Below are 22,353 nucleotides of genomic sequence, written 5' to 3'. Positions count from 1 at the left end.
ATAGAGATAGTTTTATTTCTTCCTTTCCAATTTGGATGGCTTTTATTTTTATTTATTTATTTATTTTTATTTGAGTCAGAGTCTCATGCTGTTGCCTGGCCTAGAGTGCTGTGACATCAACCTAGCTCACAGTGACCTCAAACTCCTGGGCTCAAGCGATCTTACTGCCTTGCTTCAGCCTCCAGAGTAGCTGGGACTACAGGCATGCATCACCATGCCCAGCTAATTTTTTCTATATATTTTTAGTTGGCCCTTTTATTTGTTCTTAATAACTAATTTCTCTAGTTCAGGGGTCCCCAACCTTTTTGGCACCAGGGATCAGTTTCATGGAAGACAGTTTTTCCACGGATGGTGGGGAGGATGGTTTCGGGATAATTCAAGCACATTACATTTATTGTGCAGTCAAACCTCTCTGCTAATGATAATCTGTATTTGCAGGCACTCCCCAGCACTAGCATCACTGCCTCAACTCTACCTCAGATCATCAGGCATTAGATTCTTATAAAGAGCACACAACCTAGATCCCTCCCATGCACAGTTTACTGTAGGGTTCGTGCTCTTATAAGAATTGAATAACGCCACAAATCTGACAGGTAGCAGAGCTTATGCGGTGATATGAGCAATGGGGAATGGCTATAATACAATAAAGCTTCACTGGCTTGCCTGCTGCTCACCTCCTGCTGTGCGGCCTGGTTTCTAATAGGCCACCAACCTGTATCGATCTGCAGTCCAGGGGTTGGGGACCGCGGCTCTAGCTAGAACTTTTTGTACAATGTTGAATAGCAGTGGTGAAAGTGGGCATCCTTGTCTTAGAGGGAAAGCTTTTAATCTTGTAACATTGATTGTGATGTTAGATGTTCAATTTTCATAAATGTTCTTTATCATGTTGAGGAAGATTCCTTCTATTCTGAGTTTGATGAGTGATTTTATAGTGATAGGATGTTGGATTTTGTCAAATGCTTTTTTTTCATCAATTGAGATGTGAGTTTTATCTTCATTCTAGTAACATGGTGTATTATATTGATTGCTTTTCTTATGTTAACCTTCTTTGTATTCCTGGGATAAACTCCAATATGAATAATCCTTTTAATATGGTGTTGCATATTGCTGGAATTTTGTTGAGGAATTTTGCATCTACATTCATAAGTGATATTTATCTGTAGTTTTCTTGTGGTGTCTTTGTCTGGCTTTGGTATTAGGTTGATACTGGCCTCATAGTATGAGTTAAAAAGTTTTCCTTCCTCTTCTATTTTTTGGAAGAGTCTGAGAAGGATCCATATTAATTCTTCTATTTAATATTTGGTAGAAATCACCAGTGAAGCCATCTGCTCCTGGACTTCTTTTTGTTGGGAGAGTTTTTTTTAATTTTTATTGATAAGTTATATATGTTTTGGGGGTATATGTGATATTGTGATATATGTATGCATTGGGTAATGATCAAATCAGGGTAATTGGGATATCCATTATCTCAAACATTTTTCTTTTCTTTGTGTTGGGAATATTATAATTCTTCTCTTCTATCTATTTTGAAATATACAATAACTTATTGTTAACTATAATTTCCCTACTGTAAGGGAAGTTTTTGATTAGTGTTTCAATCCCTTTACTTGTTATAGGTCTTCTATGAAGGGCTTCCTTCTCTAACCTCCCTTCACAAAGTACTAAATTCCCTCACCTCCTCTCACAAAGGCCTTTCTTTCTTTTGCAAATGGATTCTCTCTTTCATCTCTCCCAAGGCTGTCTTTTAATTACCTTCATTACATAGTACTAACCTTCCTCACCTTACCACTGAAAGTACTAACCTCTATCAGCTCCTTTCTTAAAGGTCTTCCACCTCTAACCTTACTGACCTTCACTATTCAAACTCCTTCCTTGATCACCTTCACAAGGATCTTTCCTTGCTCACCTCTCTTCACAAAGGCCTGCCCAGCCTCACCTCCCATCAAAAAGTCTTATCCTCCCTCATGTTCATTTGCAAATGTTTTCCTTTCTCTCTCTCTCTAAGGACTTCCCACTGCACCTCTTCTCACAAAGTCCTTCCTTTTCTCATTTAATTCATGAAGGCCTTTAATCCTTCAACTCTCCACTCAAATTCTTTCTCTCCCACATCTCCCTTCATAAAAACCTTCCTCTCTCACCCCCCCTCACAAAGGCCTTTCTTCCTTCATCCCCTCACAAAGTAATAACCTCTTTCACCTCCCTTGATATAGGCCTTTCTTCCCTCACTAATACATTCACTGCTTCACTTTCTCTCACATAGTTCTAACCTCCCTCACCTCCTCTCACAAAGGTATACCCTCCTTCTTTTCTACCAAAATCTTCTACATTTTCTCCTCACAAAGTTGTAACCTCCTTCATCTCCCCTCACAAAGACCTTTCCTTTTTTCATGGTTGCCTTCCCTGCCTCCCCTATCCTCACGTGAGGATCGACTTCCCTTCTTCACCTACCCCCTCAAAGGCGTACTGCCGTCAAGTCTTCTCACAAAGTACAAACTTCCCTCTCCTCACATAGCACTAAACTCCCTCACCTCTTTTCTCAAAGAACTTCCCTCCTTCACTTAGGTTTACAAAGGCCTTCCTTCTTGTCATTTCACCTCAAAAAGGCCTTCCTTCTCTTAACCTTACAAATGTCTTCCCTCCCTCATTACCACTCCAAAAGTTTTTCTTGACCTTCAATCAAGGTCCTTTCATTTCTCCTCTCTCCACAATGTCTTTCCTTTGCTCACCTCACAGGCCTTCTCTCCCCTTACCCAAAATTATTCCCTTCCTTATCTCACAAATCCCTTTCCTTCTCTTCATTAGTCTTCAGTGCCTCATCTTCCTTTAAAAATGCCTTAATTATCTTACTTCACATTGTCCTTTCCTCTCTGTTTTTTTTCTTTCTTTCTTTTCTTTCTTTCTTTTTTTTTTTTTTACCAGTTCCAAGTATTAGAGTCAATATCCTTTCCTTTCTAACCTACCTTCACTAAGGTCTTCCCTCCCTTCCTCAAATTCCTTCCCTTACCTCTTTTTTTTTTTTTTAGCAACAAGAACTTGTTTTATTTTTTCAAAATACAGATACAGAAGTTTGCATGTTTTGCAAATATTGCTTCAAAGCAACATTTCTATATACAGTGCCTTCTGTTCTAATAGCGCATAAACATAGATATGTATCCACAGTGCAATGTTGGCTCATTAAGGATCCACCTTGCATACACATCACTTAAAGAAACAAAATGATTACTCAAACCAGAACTGTTTTTGTCAAGGCAATTTTTTATAGGTGGATAGTTTTTTTTCAAAAGACAAACTTAGGTAGTGCACATATTTCTAAATGGTAATAGCAATGTTTGCAAATAACAGTTTCCAGTGTTCCAACTTGGGGTGAATTCAACTTGACCTAGGAATTGGGGAATAGAGCCCCTCAACATGGCTTTAAATTAGGAAAACACACTGAGGTTATGAGAACTTGGAGGGAATCTTCCCTGCTTCCCTAAGGACAAAAGTCACAATGAATACATTGGGATTATTTCCTTTACTTAAACAGTAAACCCAATAATGGCCACTTGGTACAATTAGAGTAATTCATTTTCTGCTTCCATCTTTGAACAAGACATGAAATTGACTGCCTTAAAAGTTACAGATTCCACAGATACTCAAATTTATTTTCAGAAAAGAAAAATAATTATAACTCACAGTTGTGGCTATAGGAAAATCATCCTGTTTCTTCCCTTTTCAGACAAGCATCACACAATTCTCAAATGCAGCTGTCTGAACATAGATGCCATGCACACTCCTTGAGCATTTCTTCCCACACCAGAAACATGAATGTTAGCAGTGGGAAACAGCCTCTTATAGAGGAATTATATCAGCTTTATTACAGATGTTATAGCCATATGTATTCCCTCTGATGGATAAGCTACAACAGGTAAATTTATACTTGTTCTATAATTCATTTCATATCAAATGATAAATAAATCCTCCAGGCCTTTACTCACTCCCTCTCAGGAACCTTCTTTCAGTTCTCCAAAGTCAGTTCTTTTCCCCATTCAGGTTTTCCCTCTTTTGCCACCCACAGGTACTTTCCACTTCCTCAAAAGCTTTCTTTTTGTCTTCCTACTCATAATCTTGCCACCTCACTTGCTTCACTCAAAGTCTTCCCCTCTTCCCCCTTCTCCTCTTCCACATTCCCTCCCCTCAACTACTTTTCTTTTTCCCACAGCCTTCTTTCATTCCCCAAGTCCAAGATGTCCTTCTCAAAAGGGCTTTCTTTACCTAATCCCCATGGCCTGGCCTTCCTCCCAACTCCCTCACAATGGAATTCTATTTCTCCATGTGTACAAAGGCCTTAGATTTCCCAGAGTCTCCCTCCTTCAAGCTCCATCCACAAGCCCAAAGACATTTCACCATCCTTATCCCTAATTCCAATGGCTTCTTTCTTCCCACCCTCCCCAGAGGCCTTCCATACCCTTAACCAAGGTCTTCCCACAATCAAGGAGGGAGGCAAAGATTGGGCAAGGACATTGCAAATAAAAGGAACAGAGACTTCTATACATTATGTCACAACTGCCTAGGTTTATAACTTTTTGTGAGGGATGAGATTCAAAGTTAAATAAAGTATATGCTATTCTGTCTTTTATCAACTATTTGAAATAAGTTAAAATTTTGACTTCTGACCTTTCAAAATATTTTAAGATACTTTTTAATGATCGCTATACATCACAATATTATGACAAATTATTCATGTTTATTTTTTCTACCATTCATCTAAAACACCAAAGTATTTCTGAATTACTGTATTTGTAAAAGTTAGTACAGCACTGAAAGCCTTCTCATCCTATGAAAAAGTAAGTTAAAAAACAAACTGTAAATTGTACATTTTTTCTTAGTCTATGAGTTCTTCATTTTCCATTTCTATTTTGAGTAGAACTCTTGCAAAAAAAAAAAAGAATACTGTCTATTCAATGTGATTTCTTTATTTCTATGAGAACTTTTTCTGTTATAGGTTTAACATGTTTTCTTCGAAAATAATCCATGATTCATTCTCTATATTGTCAGATATCCCAGATTCCCATGAGGTAATATGTGACTATATGGACTAAATATAATTTTGCAATTAAAATTATTTCACTTAATTAATATAACTAAATGTACTGTGTTATGGATTGAATTATGTCCCCCCAACAAATGTTGTAATTTTAACCCCCAGTACCTCAGAATGTGACTTTATTTGGAGATAAAGTCTTCATAGAGGGATTCAAGTTAAAATGAGGTAATCTAGAGTGGTTCAAAACCAATGACTGGTATCCTTATAAAAAGGGGATATTTGGACACAGAGACAGGCACTCATAGAGGAAAGACTATTTGAATAGACACAGGGAGAAGATAACCATCTGCAAGCAAGGAGAGAGGCCTTCCCTTACAACTCTCAGAATGAACCAACCCTGCGAACATGTTGATTTTGGACTTCTAGCCTACAGAACTGTGAGACTATAAATTTCTGTTTAAGCCACCCAGTTTATGGTACTTTGTTACAACAGCCCTAGCAAACTAATACACACCAAGAGATAAAATAATTTGGCTATGGCCCTGAAGAATTATGATGAAAGCAGAGCACATGGTCCCAGAAATAAAATTTTCTTTCTCGTTCCTAGACAGACCCTTCTGAGTTCTCTTGGATTTAATGTCACCAAGAGGAAGTGAGATTGAGCCACCTGATGTAACTCTGGGATACCTCCAGTTTGTATTGTCATGTAGATTCCCAAGACACACATTGCTTTTCAGGTTATATTTATTCATATACACCAGTGGCATGTAGGATGGGAAGACAAGCCGATTGGCACCTGGGAGTTTGATTCCAGCTCTTCCACCAATTCTCTGTAACCTATTGAGTCAGTCCTTATTGTTCATTCTTTTCAGGGTAGATTAAAAGATAAGAAATAAAATGAACTAATAGGTAATATTTTAAAATTGCTTTACTTCTGTGAACAAAACCTCATAACTAGGTTTTGTATCATTACATTAGAATATTTCATCTATCTGTTATCCGTGGAGGGTGAATGAAGACCTAGCTGCCTGCCATGTACCTAATTGAGCACCAAGCTTGCTCTTGCTTTAACTACCATGTTTCCCCTAAAATAAGACAGGGTCTTATATTTAGTTTTCCTCAAGAAGACACCCTAGGGCTTATTTTCAGGGGATGTGTTATTTTTTTTTTAAGTATGGTACAACAATCTACATTTATTCAAATATAGTTAAGTAGTCTTCTTCTGGAAAATCATCATAACTCTCCAAACCCTGAATTCCATCCTGAATTTCTTGCGACTCTATTTCCTTTAGAACCATTGGCCCCAATCTCTCATGTTGCGCAATAGAGCTCTCATGGGGCAGATGAGAAGGGCTGCTCATCTTCTTTACTGCTCCACGACGAAATGCATGGGTTGTGCAGATACTCTGTGTAGCCACGCCCATCACTAGGTCTTATTTTCAAGGTAGGGCTTATATTGCACAAATGCTTAGAAATCCTGCTAAGGCTTATTTTATGGGTAGGTCTTATTTTTGGGGAAACAAAGTATGTATACATGTGGTATATTTGGAGAAGCCCTAAACTAGAAGTTAGGAGACCTGGGTTGTTCTAATTCTACTGCTAACTTACTGTTGTGACCTTTGACGAGTTACTTTACCTCTTTAGGCTTCAGTTATAATGTCTAAAAAATGAAGAAATTTCATTAGATGGGTATTTATCCTGCCCAGCCATTTGTATAACACCTTTGTAACTCTTGGTTATCTTAATGCTACCAAGTCATTCATATTTCCTTTAAGCCACTTCACTTTTTATGTAAATATATTTAAAAAGGGAACTAGCATAGTTATAAATGGAAAATTGGTTATATTTGCTATTAAGACAATTATTTATAAAAATATTCTGAAAACAAAGTAATATTATTAATTTAAAAATTTTAAACAAGAAAAATAAACAATGAAGACATGTAATACAATGTTTACTTGTTTTACATTGTATTGAGCACTTCACATGTGCCTTCACTTAATCATTATAACCCTTCAAAATAAATATTATCCCCATTTTGCAGATGAGTAAACTGAGGCAAAGAGAAGTTTCCTGACTTGCTCAAGTTCACCAACTAGTATATAGTAGAGCCACGAGGCAAATTCAGGTCTGTTTGAGGCCAAGGCTCAGAATGATGGAGGCATAGGTAGACTCTTGACTTGAGACCCCAGCAAAATCCTTTTGAAACTGATACCATTATCCATTGCTCACATTCTGTTTCCTCACTTTGTTATTCAGTTCCTCATCTGATAGACCTTGCCCCAGAACAGGGCTGACAACATAATTTGCAAAATCAAAACACAAGATCCCTTGTTCAAAATTTATTAAAGATTTCAAGATGGTGGTAAGAGAACATTAAACCAAACATGGAGCCCTTCTAATTAGGGGGGCCCTGTACCACTGTACAAGTCACACATCTATGAAGCCCTCTGCACTGAGTCTGGTTTTCCTTTTCCTTTGAAATGTAGTTAGAATTTTAGCCTTTTTTGTAACAAGGAAATTAAAAAACAAAAATTCTTTGTGATAAGGAAACAATTGGTTCTTTACCATTTACTGCTGCCATTTATGAAAGCTTGCTCTTAAACTTTTATTTGCTCAACATGCTAATAAGTGTAAGGATGCAAACTAGAAGCCAAGAAGGTGAAATTATTCTGCATATGAAAAGTAAGGGGAGAGGGGAAAGAGGCTGGAAGCTGCTTGGATGAAGAGGAAAATCTTGGCGACAGGGAGAGAGGAAAAAGAAACAGTTGTCTCAGAAAGGAAAGAACAGGGATAAAACTTATAAAAGTTTGCCATATAGCAAGTGATGTCAACCTTGTTTGGTGTTATGGTAAGTTTGATATACTACTCATATATTATTTTCTTCTATACTTTTAAATAAATACATAAATAGCAAAGATTAATACATTCATAAATATTCATCTATGTTCCACCTAAAATTCTCATGTACTACTAGTAGTACATCACACTTTGAAAAATACTGCTCAAATAAATTTTAAAATAATTGTATTTCAGAGTGGGGAAGAAACTAGGAGTGGAGGGCAGGATAAATATGTTCAAGACTTGTGGTTCAGGCTGTCACTGATAGCACTTACCTGAGAAAAGATGTTTAATTGCCTCTCCTGTTTCAAATGTCCATTGAAATGACCAAAAGATCTATAAAGATCTTTAAAGTAAAGATCTATAAAGTAAAAACTTGGAAAATCTAGAAGGGGGCCATCTGCCCTCTGTATGCCAGGAATTTGGAGGGTTGTCTGAAAGATTGAACAAAGGCCAGGCACCACTGGGAAAAGTCACAGCAACTTGGGTTTCACCTCAGGCTAAGGCCAACCCTGTCTGGCTGGGGCTAGAGGCTAGGACACTCTGAGTTGGGAACTCTAAGCTGGGAGATCAATCTCTCTCCGGGAGGGACTGCCCTTTTTAGTGCCTTCTTCCTTGATATAATGTTAAAACTAAGTAGTATTATCACTTTCCTGATTTTTAGTTCTTCTAAAGGTGCTTCTTTCATGGATCGTTGTTGAATTTGGTGTTCATGCAGAGGAATGATTTCTGGAGGTTTCTATGTAGTCATCTTGCTTCAGCCCCTTCAGGATCAGACTCTTTATATACGAGTTTTCCCAAAACTTTAATGGATCAAATAATCCTTATACTATTTAATTGTTTCAGTATATAAAAAAAGACAGGAAGCTTTCCAGGTTATTTTATGAAACCAGTATTTAACTTTCATGGCAAAACCTACAGATTAGCACACAAAAGAAAGCTACAGACACACTTCACTTAGGAATTTTGACCCATGAATCCTACATAAATCATTTGCACTTGTGGACTTCAAGAGTGTAAGAATATTTTAATGTTGGAAAATATATTAATATTCAATAATTAATAGGCAGGGGAAATATGACCTTGGCAGTAAATGTTAAAAGCATTTGATAGAATCCCACTTCCATTACTGACTAAAGATGAAGCAAACAACTGCACAAAATTTGTAGTGAACTATGAGCAGAGGAATGTACTTTTAATTTGGTATAAAATATCTATGTTAAACCAGCAGCCAACATTATACTTAATGATGAAATACTAGCATATTCCTATTAAAATCAGGAAAGACTCAAGAATGCCTATTATTATAGCTGTTAGTCAACATAGTTTAAAAAGTTCTAGGCAATGCAATGACAGATGAAAAATAAATCAGCTGTTAATACTGGGAAGAAAGGAGACAAAACCACCTGTATTTAGTGGTAATAGGACTGGCTATCTGAAAAGAAACTGAAGAACAATGAGAACTAATGAATGTCAATTAAGGTAGTAGGTAAGAAAGTATATGTTCGAAAGTCAATACTCTCTTAAATACTAGTAATCAGCTAGAAAATGTGGTGAAATAGGTCATATTTGCATAACAATAAATTACAGATGATATTTGGGAATAACCGCAATAAGAAAAGTGTAGGAACTATATGAATGCAACTATAAACCTTACTCAGGGACATAAAACGACACTTGAGTGAGTGGAGAAATAAAACAACTTGGGTGAAAAATTTTATATCATCATTATTTGTCTCCAAATGAATCTACATTTAATTGAATTTATGCATAGCACATGAGACATACAATAAATGTCTTTTGAATGAATGCTAAATATTAATAAGTGAACATATTACAGTAAAAATCTTATTAGGATTTATTTCAACTTGACAAAATGATTCTAAGTTTCATCTAAAAAATTCTAAGAGTTGAGAATAAAATTTTGATAATAAAACTAATGAAAGGATTGCCAGATCAGTTATTAAAACATATAATAACATAAGATAAATTATAACAATGGTATTGGTGCACTTACAGATAGATTAGTGGAACAGGATAGAAAGTCAAGAAACAGATATATGACTATATAAGAACTTAAAATATGATGATGATGTCATGTAGAAAATGATGAATTTAATAAATGATATTAGGACAGCTGGAAAAATGCATCCCCACTTCATAACATACTTCCAAATATATTCCAGGTGGATTAAAGATTTATTTATTTATTTATTTATTTGAGACAGAGTCTCGCTTTGTTGCCCAGGCTAGAGTGAGTGCCGTGGCGTCAGCCTAGCTCACAGCAACCTCAAACTCATGGGCTCAAGCAATCCTACTGCCTCAGCCTCCCGAGTAGCTGGGACTACGGGCATGCGCCACCATGCCCTGCTAATTTTTTCTATATATATTAGTTGGCCAATTAATTTCTTTCTATTTATAGTAGAGACATGGTCTCGCTCTTGCTCAGGCTGGTTTTGAACTCCTGACCTCAAGCAATCTACCCGCCTCGGCCTCCCAGAGTGCTAGGATTACTGGTGTGAGCCACCGTGCTCGGCCAAGGATTAAAGATTTAAATTTAAAAAGTAAAACCATAAAAATGTTAGAAGGAAGTATTAAAGTATATGTCTTTCTAAATATGACCTGAAAGGAAGAATTAATAAAAGAAGAGATGGATAAATTTGATTACATAAAAAATGTAAAACTTCTAAGCCTCCCCAAACACCATAGAAAATGTGAAGGTAACCAACTACCTTGAAAAAATATTTGAAATGTGATAGATTAAGGCTTACATTCTTTAACTTAATACTCTTTCAGTTCTCAACTTTCCAAGAAATGTATGAAAGATGTAAGCTCACTGATGACTAAAGCTGCAAATTAAAACAAAAGTGATTTTGCTTTATTGTGGTCATCAAATTGACAAATAACAACAAGAAAGACAAAGGTGCAGGAAAACTGGTACTTGTCTGTACTACTAGTGGAAGTGTACTTTGTGGGTAGCCTTGCTTAAGGTTGATTTGGATATCTATCTTAAGGAAATTTTCATGAATATATGTAAATATATAGCTCCAATGCTAATCATTTCAAGCCAATAATAATCTAATAATCATTGCAGTGTTCTTTATAGTGTCAATAAATTGTAAACAATCTAAATGTTTTTCTATGGGTACATGGTTAATTCAGTTATAATAGAGCCATATAATGGAATTCTGTAACATTATTAAAGATAGTCTCGAGAAATAATTAATGATAAGGACAAATCTATTTTATCCTTTTATATAGGAGGGAATTGTGCAAATAAGACTAAAAATAGGTTCTTTGAAATAGTGAGAAAGAAGGACCAGGAAGTTTTTATAGTATCTAAGGCCTTCATTTTTATCAGTATATAAGGAAGCCAACATGTTTGCCAAGAGTTTCTGTGATGGGGTCTGATTTAGTTGGAATTTCCAGTTTGTCAATTGGTTAGGCCTCTAAACATCATTGTTGTTTTTCAGAGGCAGATTCACTATTATAAATCAGTTTACAGTGCAACAATAGGATGTGTCAGCCTATAGCTTAGGCATTTGTAAATTTAATACTCTTTTCAGTTTCACAGAAGAATTGCATTCTGGTTATTAATAATACCCAAACTGTTAGTGTTGAAAGTATAATACCTGTTAGCTATTAGACTTCCTATAATTAATTTAAGCAAAGGTAATTACTATTAAAGGGTCATTGAAAGTGATTAATGCTTTATGTGTGGGAATTAATAATTTTACTTCTTCTTAAGGGTTCCCAAATTCTTTGTCTCCAAATGACTATATTCTGTGGAACAAGGAAAATGCTGATGGACAACTTCTGGAAGACGATTCTGCGTGGGGAATTCTGTTGCATTTTTTCTTCCCAACAAGTATGTTCTTTTTTTAATTTTTTCCCCCTAATATCCTTGTTTTGAAAACAGTAATTAAATGTTTAGGAGGCAGCATGGTGTATCATGGTGTACTGGCATTGGTGTGGAACAGATCTGAATTTGAATCCTGGGTTTTGCCCTTTGCTTTAGGCAAGATAATCTTGCTGAATCTTAGTGTCCTCATCTTTAAAAGAAAGATATTTATCACAATGAATTGTGAGGATGAGCTGAAGCAATATTTTTAAGGCATTTTATCATTTCATTAAATGTTTGTTACTCTTTACAAAATACTTTTCCTTCACAGATATCTAAACCTGTCACAATTTACCTGAATGGCATTGCCTGAAATTTAGTCACTGACCCAGTATTATAAAATTTATGTCCTCTGTGGCATTAAGCAGGGTACTGTGTGGCTCTGATGTTATGGAATATACCAGATGTCTTTCTATCTGTTTTAATGATAAAAAGTCCATGTTTCAAGTCACACCATCTTTTTGTGATTCTGTATATAATGTGTTTATCAAGCACATGATGACTCCTGAGAATTATTAACCATAAATAAACACATTTCATTTTGTATAGCATGTGGTACCCTTTCAAGGGGAAGCTTCACATAAATTGACATATGTGAATTACAAAGATAAAGCTTTTATTAAAAATCATGCAGAATTTATTATAACAAAATTTGTTGTACATATGTAAGCACAAAATTTGTATTCACAATTGTATTCACTTTGTCTGGAATTAAACAATTCAATTGTTTAATTCCAGACTCTACCACTGAATTCTTCTGTGACTTCTGTGATTGCATAAATCTCTGTTTTTCAATACTGATTTCATCAAGTATAAAATAGGCATTATAATACCTATTGCCAGTGAGAATAGCAAAATAAACAAGTTCTTTAAACAAATAAAAAATACTGCCATAGTCAAATTGAGTGAAAAAAAAAAAAGAAATCTGCAAAGGTGTTATGGTAGGCTAAAAGAATGGTTTAGTGAGTACCAACGCTGGTCATAAACAATAAATGATGATTTAAGCTTTAGAGTTTATGAAAATAGCAGACATAAACTGTCACATAGTTACCTATAACAACTACATTAAACAAACACTGAAGTCACCTTTGAAAATAGTCTAAATAAGATATATATATATCTTCCTAATATTTCTCCAACCTGGTACAGTAAAATCACTTGTATGAAATAACAATTTTGCTCAACGAAATCAAATTGTTCCATTTTAATGGAAACATCTGACCTAGATTGATTCAAATCCTTGAAAACATTAAATATTTATAAAATGTGCATACTGTCTTACTTGAAAAGAATAAGTACAAGTTTATAAAATGTGAAATATTTTTAACCAATTTATTTCCTCCCCCATATAATTGAAAATAAACACTCTTACCATTTAGGCATTGAAAAAAAAATGTGTCATTTTGTCATTAGGCTGTTGTTTGTAAAACACTTATCTCTCACAGATTAAAATGATAACCTTAAGACACACTGGCAGGGAATCTTGAGAGGTCACTTGATCCTTCTCAATTTAGACAAAATTATATGCATAAACCTGATAAAAAATGTTCTACCCTTTTATTCTTTAAAATTACAAGTGCCTCTTAGTAATTTGAGTCTGAAAGTTAATTTTAATATCTAGCATAAAGTTCCATCAGATGTAATTTAAGTATGAAATAACAGAAGTTCAACATTAGAAGGGATCTTAGATGTCATCTAGTCCTGTCTCTTCTATGATTTAACCCTAACCCTTTTTTGGGGTGGGGAAGTCTTGCTCTGTTTCCCAGGCTGACGTGCAGTGGCATGATCATAGTGCACTGCAGCCTCGAACTCCTAGGCTCAGGCAATCCTCCTGACTCAGCTTCCCAAGTAATAAGTAGCTAGGACTACAGGCATGTACCACTATGCCTGTCTAATTTTTTATTTTTATTATTTTTTGTAGAGACAGTGTCTTATTATGCTACCCAGGCTGGTCTTGAACTCCTGGCCTCAAGCAATCCCCCTGCCTTGGCCTCCCAAAGTGCTGGGATAACAGGCATTAGCCACCATGCCTAGCCCCTAACCCTCTCTTTAGCATTCCTTGAAAGTGGTGTTTGAACAGTACCAATGGTGAGAAACTCAGAACACAGGGAGTCTATCCCATCTCTAACTAGGTCTTGACTATTGTCACCCTTTTCTGGGTTTGTAACATCCAGAACTGAACATGATATTCCAGATGCAGTCTGACCTGGGGGAAAAGAGTCACTTTGGGCCTGGAAGAATTGAAGAACAGATTGCTTAGAGTATATAACAGCAAAATAGGATAAACTCTCACATGTCTAAAATGTTTGGGTAATGAATATCCAGGCCACCTGGTAATGCATTAAATTTGTGACCTTGCACAAGTTACTTTGATCTTTTATTTTCTTATTTTTCAAATAGAAGTTATGAAATGCAGTTTGGGAGTTTGTTGCAAAGATTAGTAGTAATGTGTGTAAAGCAAGATGCTTGGTCCAAATAGATGCCTAATGAATGGTAGCTATTGTTATTTTTTATGTTAACTTCAGGAACTTCCAATCTATAAAGAAGAGTAATGTAATAAAATATACTAAGAGATTAAAATATGCTTAAAACAATTATATTGTTCTTTGCTGATGTTTAGGTGCTTTAGAGTGATTATAAAACATCAGTTTTTGGTTTTTTTCCCCAAGCCTGTAGCTGTTAACGATATAGGAAATTGAACTGAATCTATTCTGGTCTTAAGACATACTATGTATGTTTTTCTTGACTAAAAATCTGATATTGGTCTTTTTAGTTGTTATTTGTTTCTCTTCTAAAGCAGGCTATTTTTAAAAATCAGCTATTTGAACTTGCAAGTCTTTTGGGTTGATATATGTATGAATTTATTACAGTTGCATGAATCTTGGTGTTCATGCCATAAATCATTGCCTATGCAAAATTATAGAGTCATAACTTAGGACCAAAAGGAAGAATCTTAAAATATATTTATGTGCCAGTATATTAGGTGTTCACAAAAAGTAGGTCAATATCAATAGTATCACTTACCTTACTCTCTAGCAATAAACTATGTGAATTTACTTACATTCATTCTCATTGATGTACTGAATGAGTTTCTATAGCTTTGCAAAATTGAGAGGATATCTGTGTTATCATTTTAACAGGGTGTTAGTTTTAAGGCCATTTGTCCTGTTATTAATATTTAGTTTCTTCTGTGTTATATTTGTATTACCACCACTCAGCTCATGATTTTTGGTCTTTTAAAAACAATTAACAATTTGTGTATTTCTGAAGTTCATCTAAAATTTAAAATGTTATGTTTAATAACTTTGTAGTAACTTGTAGTTTAATTCTTTTTTAGCATTCATCATTATTTGTATATTTGTCATTAGTCTTTGAATGTAGCAGTGTAAATGTTTTTCTTTTTTTGCCTTGCAGTAATTATTTAATTAGGGAAAGTGCTTATTACTGTGCTAAATTCTTTTTCTTAAATTTCTGTTTCTAAAAGCATGCATACTAAAGGAGAATCAGGTGGCAAAGCCTTGTAAACAGCTGCAAGACCTTAACGAAAGTGAATGCTTGAGATACAAATGCTGTTTTTCATCACTCGGGACCAGTGGCTTCAGCTGTTATGCCCCATTAAGAGATAGTAAGTTCATTCTCTTTCATTTATTTTATTTTTATTTTTAAAAATCGAATAAACAGGTCACAATGACATATGTTCACACTTGGGTTGCCCACCTTAAACACTTAAAAGGGTTTCCCAGTCCTAGAGCAATGGTGTACTTAGAAAGTCCTGAGGTGGTCAGGACTCTATTCAGGATCAGTTTCCATTTAGCCCTTAGATCAGGGGTCCTCAAACTTTTTAAACAGGGGGCCAGTTGACTGTCCCTCAGACCACTGAAGGGCCGGACTATAGTTTAAAAAACACTATGAACAAATTCCTATGCACACTGCACATATCTTATTTTGAAGTAAAAAAACAAATGGGCAAAAATACCCACATGTGGCCCGTGGGCCATAGTTTGAGGACGGCTACCTTAGATGATGACTGTGGCAGTTCAAAATTGGCCTTATCTTTTCTTTTGTTTTAGTTACTTTCTATCTTTTGTCCAAAGGTTCCAGGCTCTATGAGGTATAACCCTCAATTTCTGGGAGAAGATACCAATTGGGCATGCCGTAGCTTACTTTTCTCTTTCCAGTTTTTCTTCCTGAGTAGAATTCTTCCTATTTATCTTGTCTTCAACATCTCAGTATGTAACAGTAGAATAGAATGTTTCTTGTTAAGGTATATTTATTAGTTTTTATTTGTTCTATTGATTTTGAATTAGTCTGTTTTCTTTTTTTTATTTTATTTTTATTTTATTTTATTTTTTTATTTCGGCATGTTGTGGGGGTACAGATTTTAAGGATTCAATAAATGCCCATTTCCCCCCCTCTCCCCAAAAGTCTGAGTCTCCATCATGACCATCCCCAGATGGTGCACATTTCACTCATTATGTATGTATATACCCGCCCCCCGCCCCCCTCCCACCTGCTCAATACCCTATTACTGTAGTACCTATGTGTCCGCTTAGGTGCTACTCAGTTAATACAAGTTTGTTGGAGAATATACCTGGTGCTTGTTTCTCCATTCTTGGGATACTTCACTTAGTAGTATGGGTTCCAGCTCTAACCAGGAAAATATAAGATGTGCTATATCACCATTGTTTCTTAGAGCTGAATAGTACTCCATGGTATACATATACCACATTTTATTAATCCATTCTTGGGTTGATGGGCACTTGGGCTGTTTCCACAGCCTTGCAATTATGAATTGTGCTGCTATAAACATTCGAGTGCAGATGTCCTTTTTGTAGAGTGTCACTGGATCATTTGGGTAGATGCCCAGCAATGGGATTGCTGGATCAAATGGTAGATTCACTTGTATCGCTTTAAGGTATCTCCATATTGCTTTCCACAGAGGTTGAACTAGTTTGCAGTCCCACCAGCAGTGTAGGAGTGTTCCTCTCTCTCCGCAACCACGCCAGCATTTATTGTTTGGAGATTTTTTGATAAAGGCCATTCTCACTGGGGTTAAGTGATATCTCGTGGTTTTGATTTGCATTTCCCTGATGATTAGAGATGTTGAGCATTTCTTCATATGTTTGTTGGCCATTCTTCTGTCTTCTTTAGAAAAGTTTCTGTTCAAGTCCTTTGCCCACTTTTTAATGGGGTTATTTGATTTTTTCTTCCTGATTTTCGTGAGTTCTAAGTATATTCTAGTTATCAGTCCCTTATCAGATGCATAGGATGCAAAAATTTTCTCCCATTCTGTAGGTTGTCTGTTTACTTTCATGACTATTTCTTTGGCTGTGCAGAAGCTTTGTAGTTTGATCATGTCCCATTTATTTATTTTTGTTGCTGCTGTGATTACCTTTGGGGACTTCTTCATAAACTCTTTGCCCAGGCCGATGTCTAGGAGAGTGTTTCCAACTTTTTCCTCTAGAGTTCTAATAGTTTCATACCTTAGGTTTAAGTCTGTTATCCAGCGTGAGTTGGTTTTTGTGAGAAGTGAAAGGTGTGGGTCCTGTTTTAGCCTTCTACAGGTGGCTATCCAGTTTTCCCAGCACCATTTATTGAAGAGGGATTCTTTTCCCCAGCGTATGTTTTTGTCTGCTTTGTCAAAGATGAGATGGCTATATGAGGATGGTTTTATATCAGGATTCTCACATCTGTTCCACTGGTCAATGTTCCTATTTTTGAGCCAATACCATATTGTTTTAATTACTACGACTTTGTAGTATAGTTTGATATCTGGCATATTAATGCCTCCCATTTTGTTTTTGTTGCCTAGAATTGCTCTTGAAATTCGGGGTCTTCTTTGGTTCCATACGAAGCATAAAATTATATTTTCTATATCTGTGACGAATGCTGATGGGATTTTAATAGGTATTGCATTGAATCTGTAGATCAGTTTGGGTAGTATAGACATTTTGATGATATTGAGTCTGCCGATCCACGAGCATGGTATGGATTTCCATCTGTTTACATCCTCAGCTATTTCCTTCCTCAGTGTTTCATAGTTCTCCCTGTAGAGGTCTTTTACGTCCTTGGTTAAGTATATTCCTAGGTACTTTAATTTCTTTGTTGCTATTGTGAAGGGAATTGAGTCTTTGATTTGGTTCTCAAGTAGATTGTTGTTGGCGTATATGAATGCCTGTGATTTCTGTGTATTGATTTTGTATCCTGAGACTTTACTAAATTCATTGATCAGTTCCAGGAGTTTCTTGGTTGAATCCTTGGGGTTTTCTAGATACAATATCATATCATCAGCAAACAGTGAAAGTTTCATCTCTTCTGCCCCTATTTGGATACCTTTGATTCCATTTTCCTGTCTGATTGCTGTAGCCAAGACTTCCAGCACTATGTTGAACAGAAGTGGAGATAGTGGGCAGCCTTGTCTGGTTCCATTTCTAAGTGGGAATGATTTCAATCTTTCCCCATTCAGTATGATGTTGGCTATGGGTCTGTCATATATGGCTTGTATCATCTTTAGGTATGTCCCTTCTATTCCTATTTTCTTAAGTGTTCGTATCATGAAAGGGTGTTGAATTTTGTCAAAAGCTTTTTCTGCATCTATTGAAAGAATCATGTGGTCTTTGTTTTTGCTTCTGTTTATGTGGTGAATTGCATTTATAGATTTACGTATGTTGAACCATCCCTGCATCCCTGGGATGAAGCCCACTTGGTCATGGTGGATTATTTATTTGATAAGTGTCTGGATTCGGTTAGCTAAGATTTTGTTGAAAATTTTTGCGTCTATATTCATTAGGGATATTGGTCTGTAGTTTTCTTTTTTTGTTGCATCCTTTCCTGGTTTCGGTATCAGAGTAATATTCCCTTCATAAAAGGTGTCGGGGAGGTTTCCGCTCTTCTTGATGTTGTGAAATAGTTTCTGCAAGATAGGTACTAGTTCTTCTTTGTAGGTGTGGTAAAATTTAGGTGTGAAGCCATCTGGACCGGGACTTTTGTTTTTAGGGAGATTTTTAATTGCTGTTTCTATTTCAGCTGTTGAGATTGGTCTGTTCAGGGAATCTATTTCTTCCTGGTTGAGCCTAGGGAGGCTGTGTGTTTCTAGAAATTTGTCCATTTCCTCCACATTTTCCAGGTTGTGTGCATAAAGATTTTTGTAGTATTCATAAACTGTATCTTGTATCTCTTTGGGATCAGTTGTGATATCTCCTTTTTTATTCCTGATGGAGCTTATTAGAGATTTCTCTTTTCTGCTTTTCGTTAGCTTAGCCAATGGTGTGTCAATTTTGTTTATTTTTTCAAAGAACCAACTTTTTGTTTTATTAATCTCCTGAATAGCTTCCCTGTTTTCAATTTCGTTTAGTTCTGATTTGATCTTTTGATTTCACTTCTTCTGCTGGGTTTGGGGTTGGTCTGTTCTTCTTTTTCCAGCTCTTTGAGTCGTTTCATTAGATTTTCTATTTGTGATCTTCTTGTCTTTTGGTTATAGGCATTTATGGAGATAAACTTTCCTCTCAGAACTGCTTTAGCTGTGTCCCAGAAGAGTTGATAACTTGTCTCTCCATTGTCGTTTTCTTCATAGAACTTTTTTATTTCCGTCTTGATTTCTTCATTTACGAAGTAATCATTTAGTAGGAGATTGTTTAATTTTCACGTTTTTGTGTAGAAATGTGAGTTTCTGTTAGTGTTGATTTCTAGTTTTATTCCACTGTGATCTGAGAAGGTACATGGTATGATTTCTATTTTTTTAAATTTCTTGAGACTTTCTTTGTGTCCTAGGATATGGTCAATCTTACAGAATGTCCCGTGAGCTGATGAGAAGAACGTATATTCAGTGGATTTTGGGTATAATGTTCTGTAGATGTCTGTCAGACCCAATTGTTCTAGAGTTTTGTTTAAGTCCATTATTTCTTTATTAATTTTCTGTTTGGAGGATCTGTCTCGTGCCGTCAGTGGGGTGTTGAAATCTCTGGCGATTATGGAGTTGCTATTAATGCATTTGCTTAGCTCCTGTAAGGTTTGCTTTATGAATCTGGGTGCACCTAATTTGGGTGCATATATATTTAAAATTGTTATCTCTTCTTGTTGGACTGTGCCCTTCACCATTATATAATGACCCTCTTTGTCTTTTACTACTTTTGTTGGTTTAAAAACTAAATCGTCTGAAATTAGAACTGCCACACCAGCCTTCTTTTGGCTTCTATTTGCTTGGAATATTGATGTCCACCATTTTATTTTTAGTCTATATGCATCCTTGCAGGTTAGATGTGTTTCCTGAAGACAGCATATACTTGGCCTGTATTTTCTTATCCATTCAGCCAGCCTATGTCTATTGAGTGGAGAGTTTAAGCCATTCACATTTATTGAGAGAACTGATAGGTAAGGTAGATTACTGATCATTCTGTTGGGTTGGATGTTGTTGCTATGAGTTCTGTCTTGAGCCAATGTAATATCTGGCCTTTAATATCTTTGGGTTTTGTTTGTTTTTATATCCGTGGGTTATTATTATAATGTTCCGTGCCTAACGCTGTTTTTAGTACTTCTTGTAGGGCTGGTCTTGTCTTGGTGAATTCTCTGAGCCTTTGCTTGTCTGAAAATGTTTTTATTTCTCCTTCATATACGAAGCTTAGTTTTGCAGTGAATAATATTCTAGGCTGGGCATTGTTTTGTTTCAAAAGAGTGAGAATGGGGCCCCAGTCTCTTCTTGCTTGTAAAGTCTCATTAGAGAAGTCTGATGTTATTCGAATTGGCTTTCCCTTGTATGTTACTTGCTTCTTTTGTCTTACAGCTCTTAGAAGGACCTCTTTAGTTGATACTTTGGTCAGTCTGATGACTGCATGTAGTGACGTCTTCCTGTTTGCATTGAATCTCCCAGGGGTCCTCTGAGCTTCTTGAACTTGTATATCAAGATTTTGAGCAAGGCCTGGGAAATTTTCCTCTATTATATCTTCAAACAGCTTGTCCAACCCTTGAGTGTTGTCTTCTTCCCCTTCTTGTAACCCTATGACCCTCACATTAGGTTTCTTCACATAATCCCACAGCTCTTGTAGGCTTTGCTCTTTTCTCTTGTTTCTCTGCTCTATTTCTGTGACTGATTTATTTAATTGGAGGGTGTTGTCTTGAAGCTCTGAGATTCTTTCTTCTGCTTGATCTACCCTGTTCTTGAGAGTTTCCACAGTATTTTATAGTTCCCTGAGTTGATTCTTCATCTCCAGGACTTCGGTTAAAGTTTTCTTCTCTGTGTCAATATCTTTGTTGATCCTTTGTTCCATTTCCTGGAGGCTTTTTGTGGTTTCTTGGTGTTGGTTATTGAGTTGTTGTTGCAGGTCAGTGAGTGTTCTTATGATCCACATACGAAATTCCTCTTCTGTCATATTGGTTGCCTGATTTTGGTTGGTGTCCGTTTCTAGGGGGCTGGTGCTCCTCTTTGGGGTTGTGTTTTCCGTTTGGTTCTTCATATTTCCTGAGTTCTTTCGCTGATTTCTTCCCATGTCGATCAGTTGTTGTTTCTTTCCTTAGGTTATTGTTGGGGTATTCACACACCTTGTTTAGTTTCTGAGGCGTTAGGTGGTGTCTGTGGGTGAAATTGGACCACTCCCTGTATATTGAGTCGGTGGGTGCCTTGGAAAGGCTGTGCAAGTTGCTGTCCCTGTCAGCAGGTGGCGTTTGCTTGGAGGAACCGGCTATACTGTTGGTTTTGTGTCCTGGTAACAGCTCTTGTTCTGGGCGGAGCTGGGTTTTGTAAGCCTGCCCTCAGGCCGTTAGCAGGGGTCAGAGTTCTGTTCTCTGCTTCCAGGGAAAGCTGTCAGGGTGGGGCTGGAATGGTCCCGCTCAGCCAGAAAGTCTGTGTGTGGGGGTGGGGCTGTCTGAGACCCGCAGTCTGGAGCAGGCCTCGCTTCTTTCCACCCTCCCCAACTCCGCAGGTACTCCTGGGCCTCTGCCAGCAGGCCAGACCACAAGCCACCAGGCCTCCCCGGATTGTGATGCCGGCTGAGGTTCCCTGCACAGGAACTCCACCTGGGTTGGGCGCACGGCCTCCTCCTGGGATGAGGGTTGCCCTCTAGGACGCTGATCCGCCCCTGGCGGCACACACTCCTCAGTAGGCTGTTCAGTATAACCCTTCTGTGCCCCGGGCAATGCTAGCCCTCGGTGCAGGGGATCTGGTCTGCAGGTCCGACCTCTGGGTCCCAGAGTTCAAGCTGTATCCCCACCAGGGAGAGGATTTCCGGTCCCAATTTACCCACAGGGAGCTTAAGCTGGGTCTCTGTCTCTCAGCCTCTGAGTCGGCACCGTTCTCCTGGGAACACCGTGCCAGCAGCACCTGGGAGGGTGGGCGGGGTCCCAAACGTTCCCTGGAGGTGCCTCTGGCTGGTGGCTGTATTGTCTCTCTGGGCAGTCGCGGGTAGGGTCGGGGGAGGGGAGGAGGAGGCAATATGGCGCCTGCCGTGCAGCTCGGGTCTGTGCACCCGGAGGTGCCCGGAGGAAGTTGGGAACCTGGTGCCACGTCTGCTACAGGCTCACCGTTAGCAGGCGGCAGCATTCTCTGTGCTGGTGTCCGCAGGTCTCTCCACCCGCTGGGGAGCCCACCAGCAGT

The 22,353-nt window shown here is 37.3% G+C and overlaps 1 protein-coding gene across 1 annotated transcript in view; it reads left to right on the top strand.

Moving 5' to 3' along the window:
* The window catches only part of FMR1NB (FMR1 neighbor), a 45,255-nt gene that overhangs the window by 2,468 nt on the left and 20,434 nt on the right, over positions 1-22,353 (top strand). The window contains exons 2-3 of the mRNA XM_012759510.2: positions 11,616-11,735; positions 15,253-15,393. Of these exons, the coding sequence (XP_012614964.1) occupies positions 11,616-11,735; positions 15,253-15,393 (261 nt within the window). The remainder of the gene's footprint in view (positions 1-11,615; positions 11,736-15,252; positions 15,394-22,353) is intronic.

Source organism: Microcebus murinus, chromosome X, assembly GCF_040939455.1.
Source record: "Microcebus murinus isolate Inina chromosome X, M.murinus_Inina_mat1.0, whole genome shotgun sequence".
Classification (NCBI taxonomy): Eukaryota; Metazoa; Chordata; class Mammalia; order Primates; family Cheirogaleidae; genus Microcebus; species Microcebus murinus.
The sequence above is the reverse complement of the archived record's forward strand: the minus strand, read 5'-3'. Positions and strand labels throughout refer to the sequence as shown.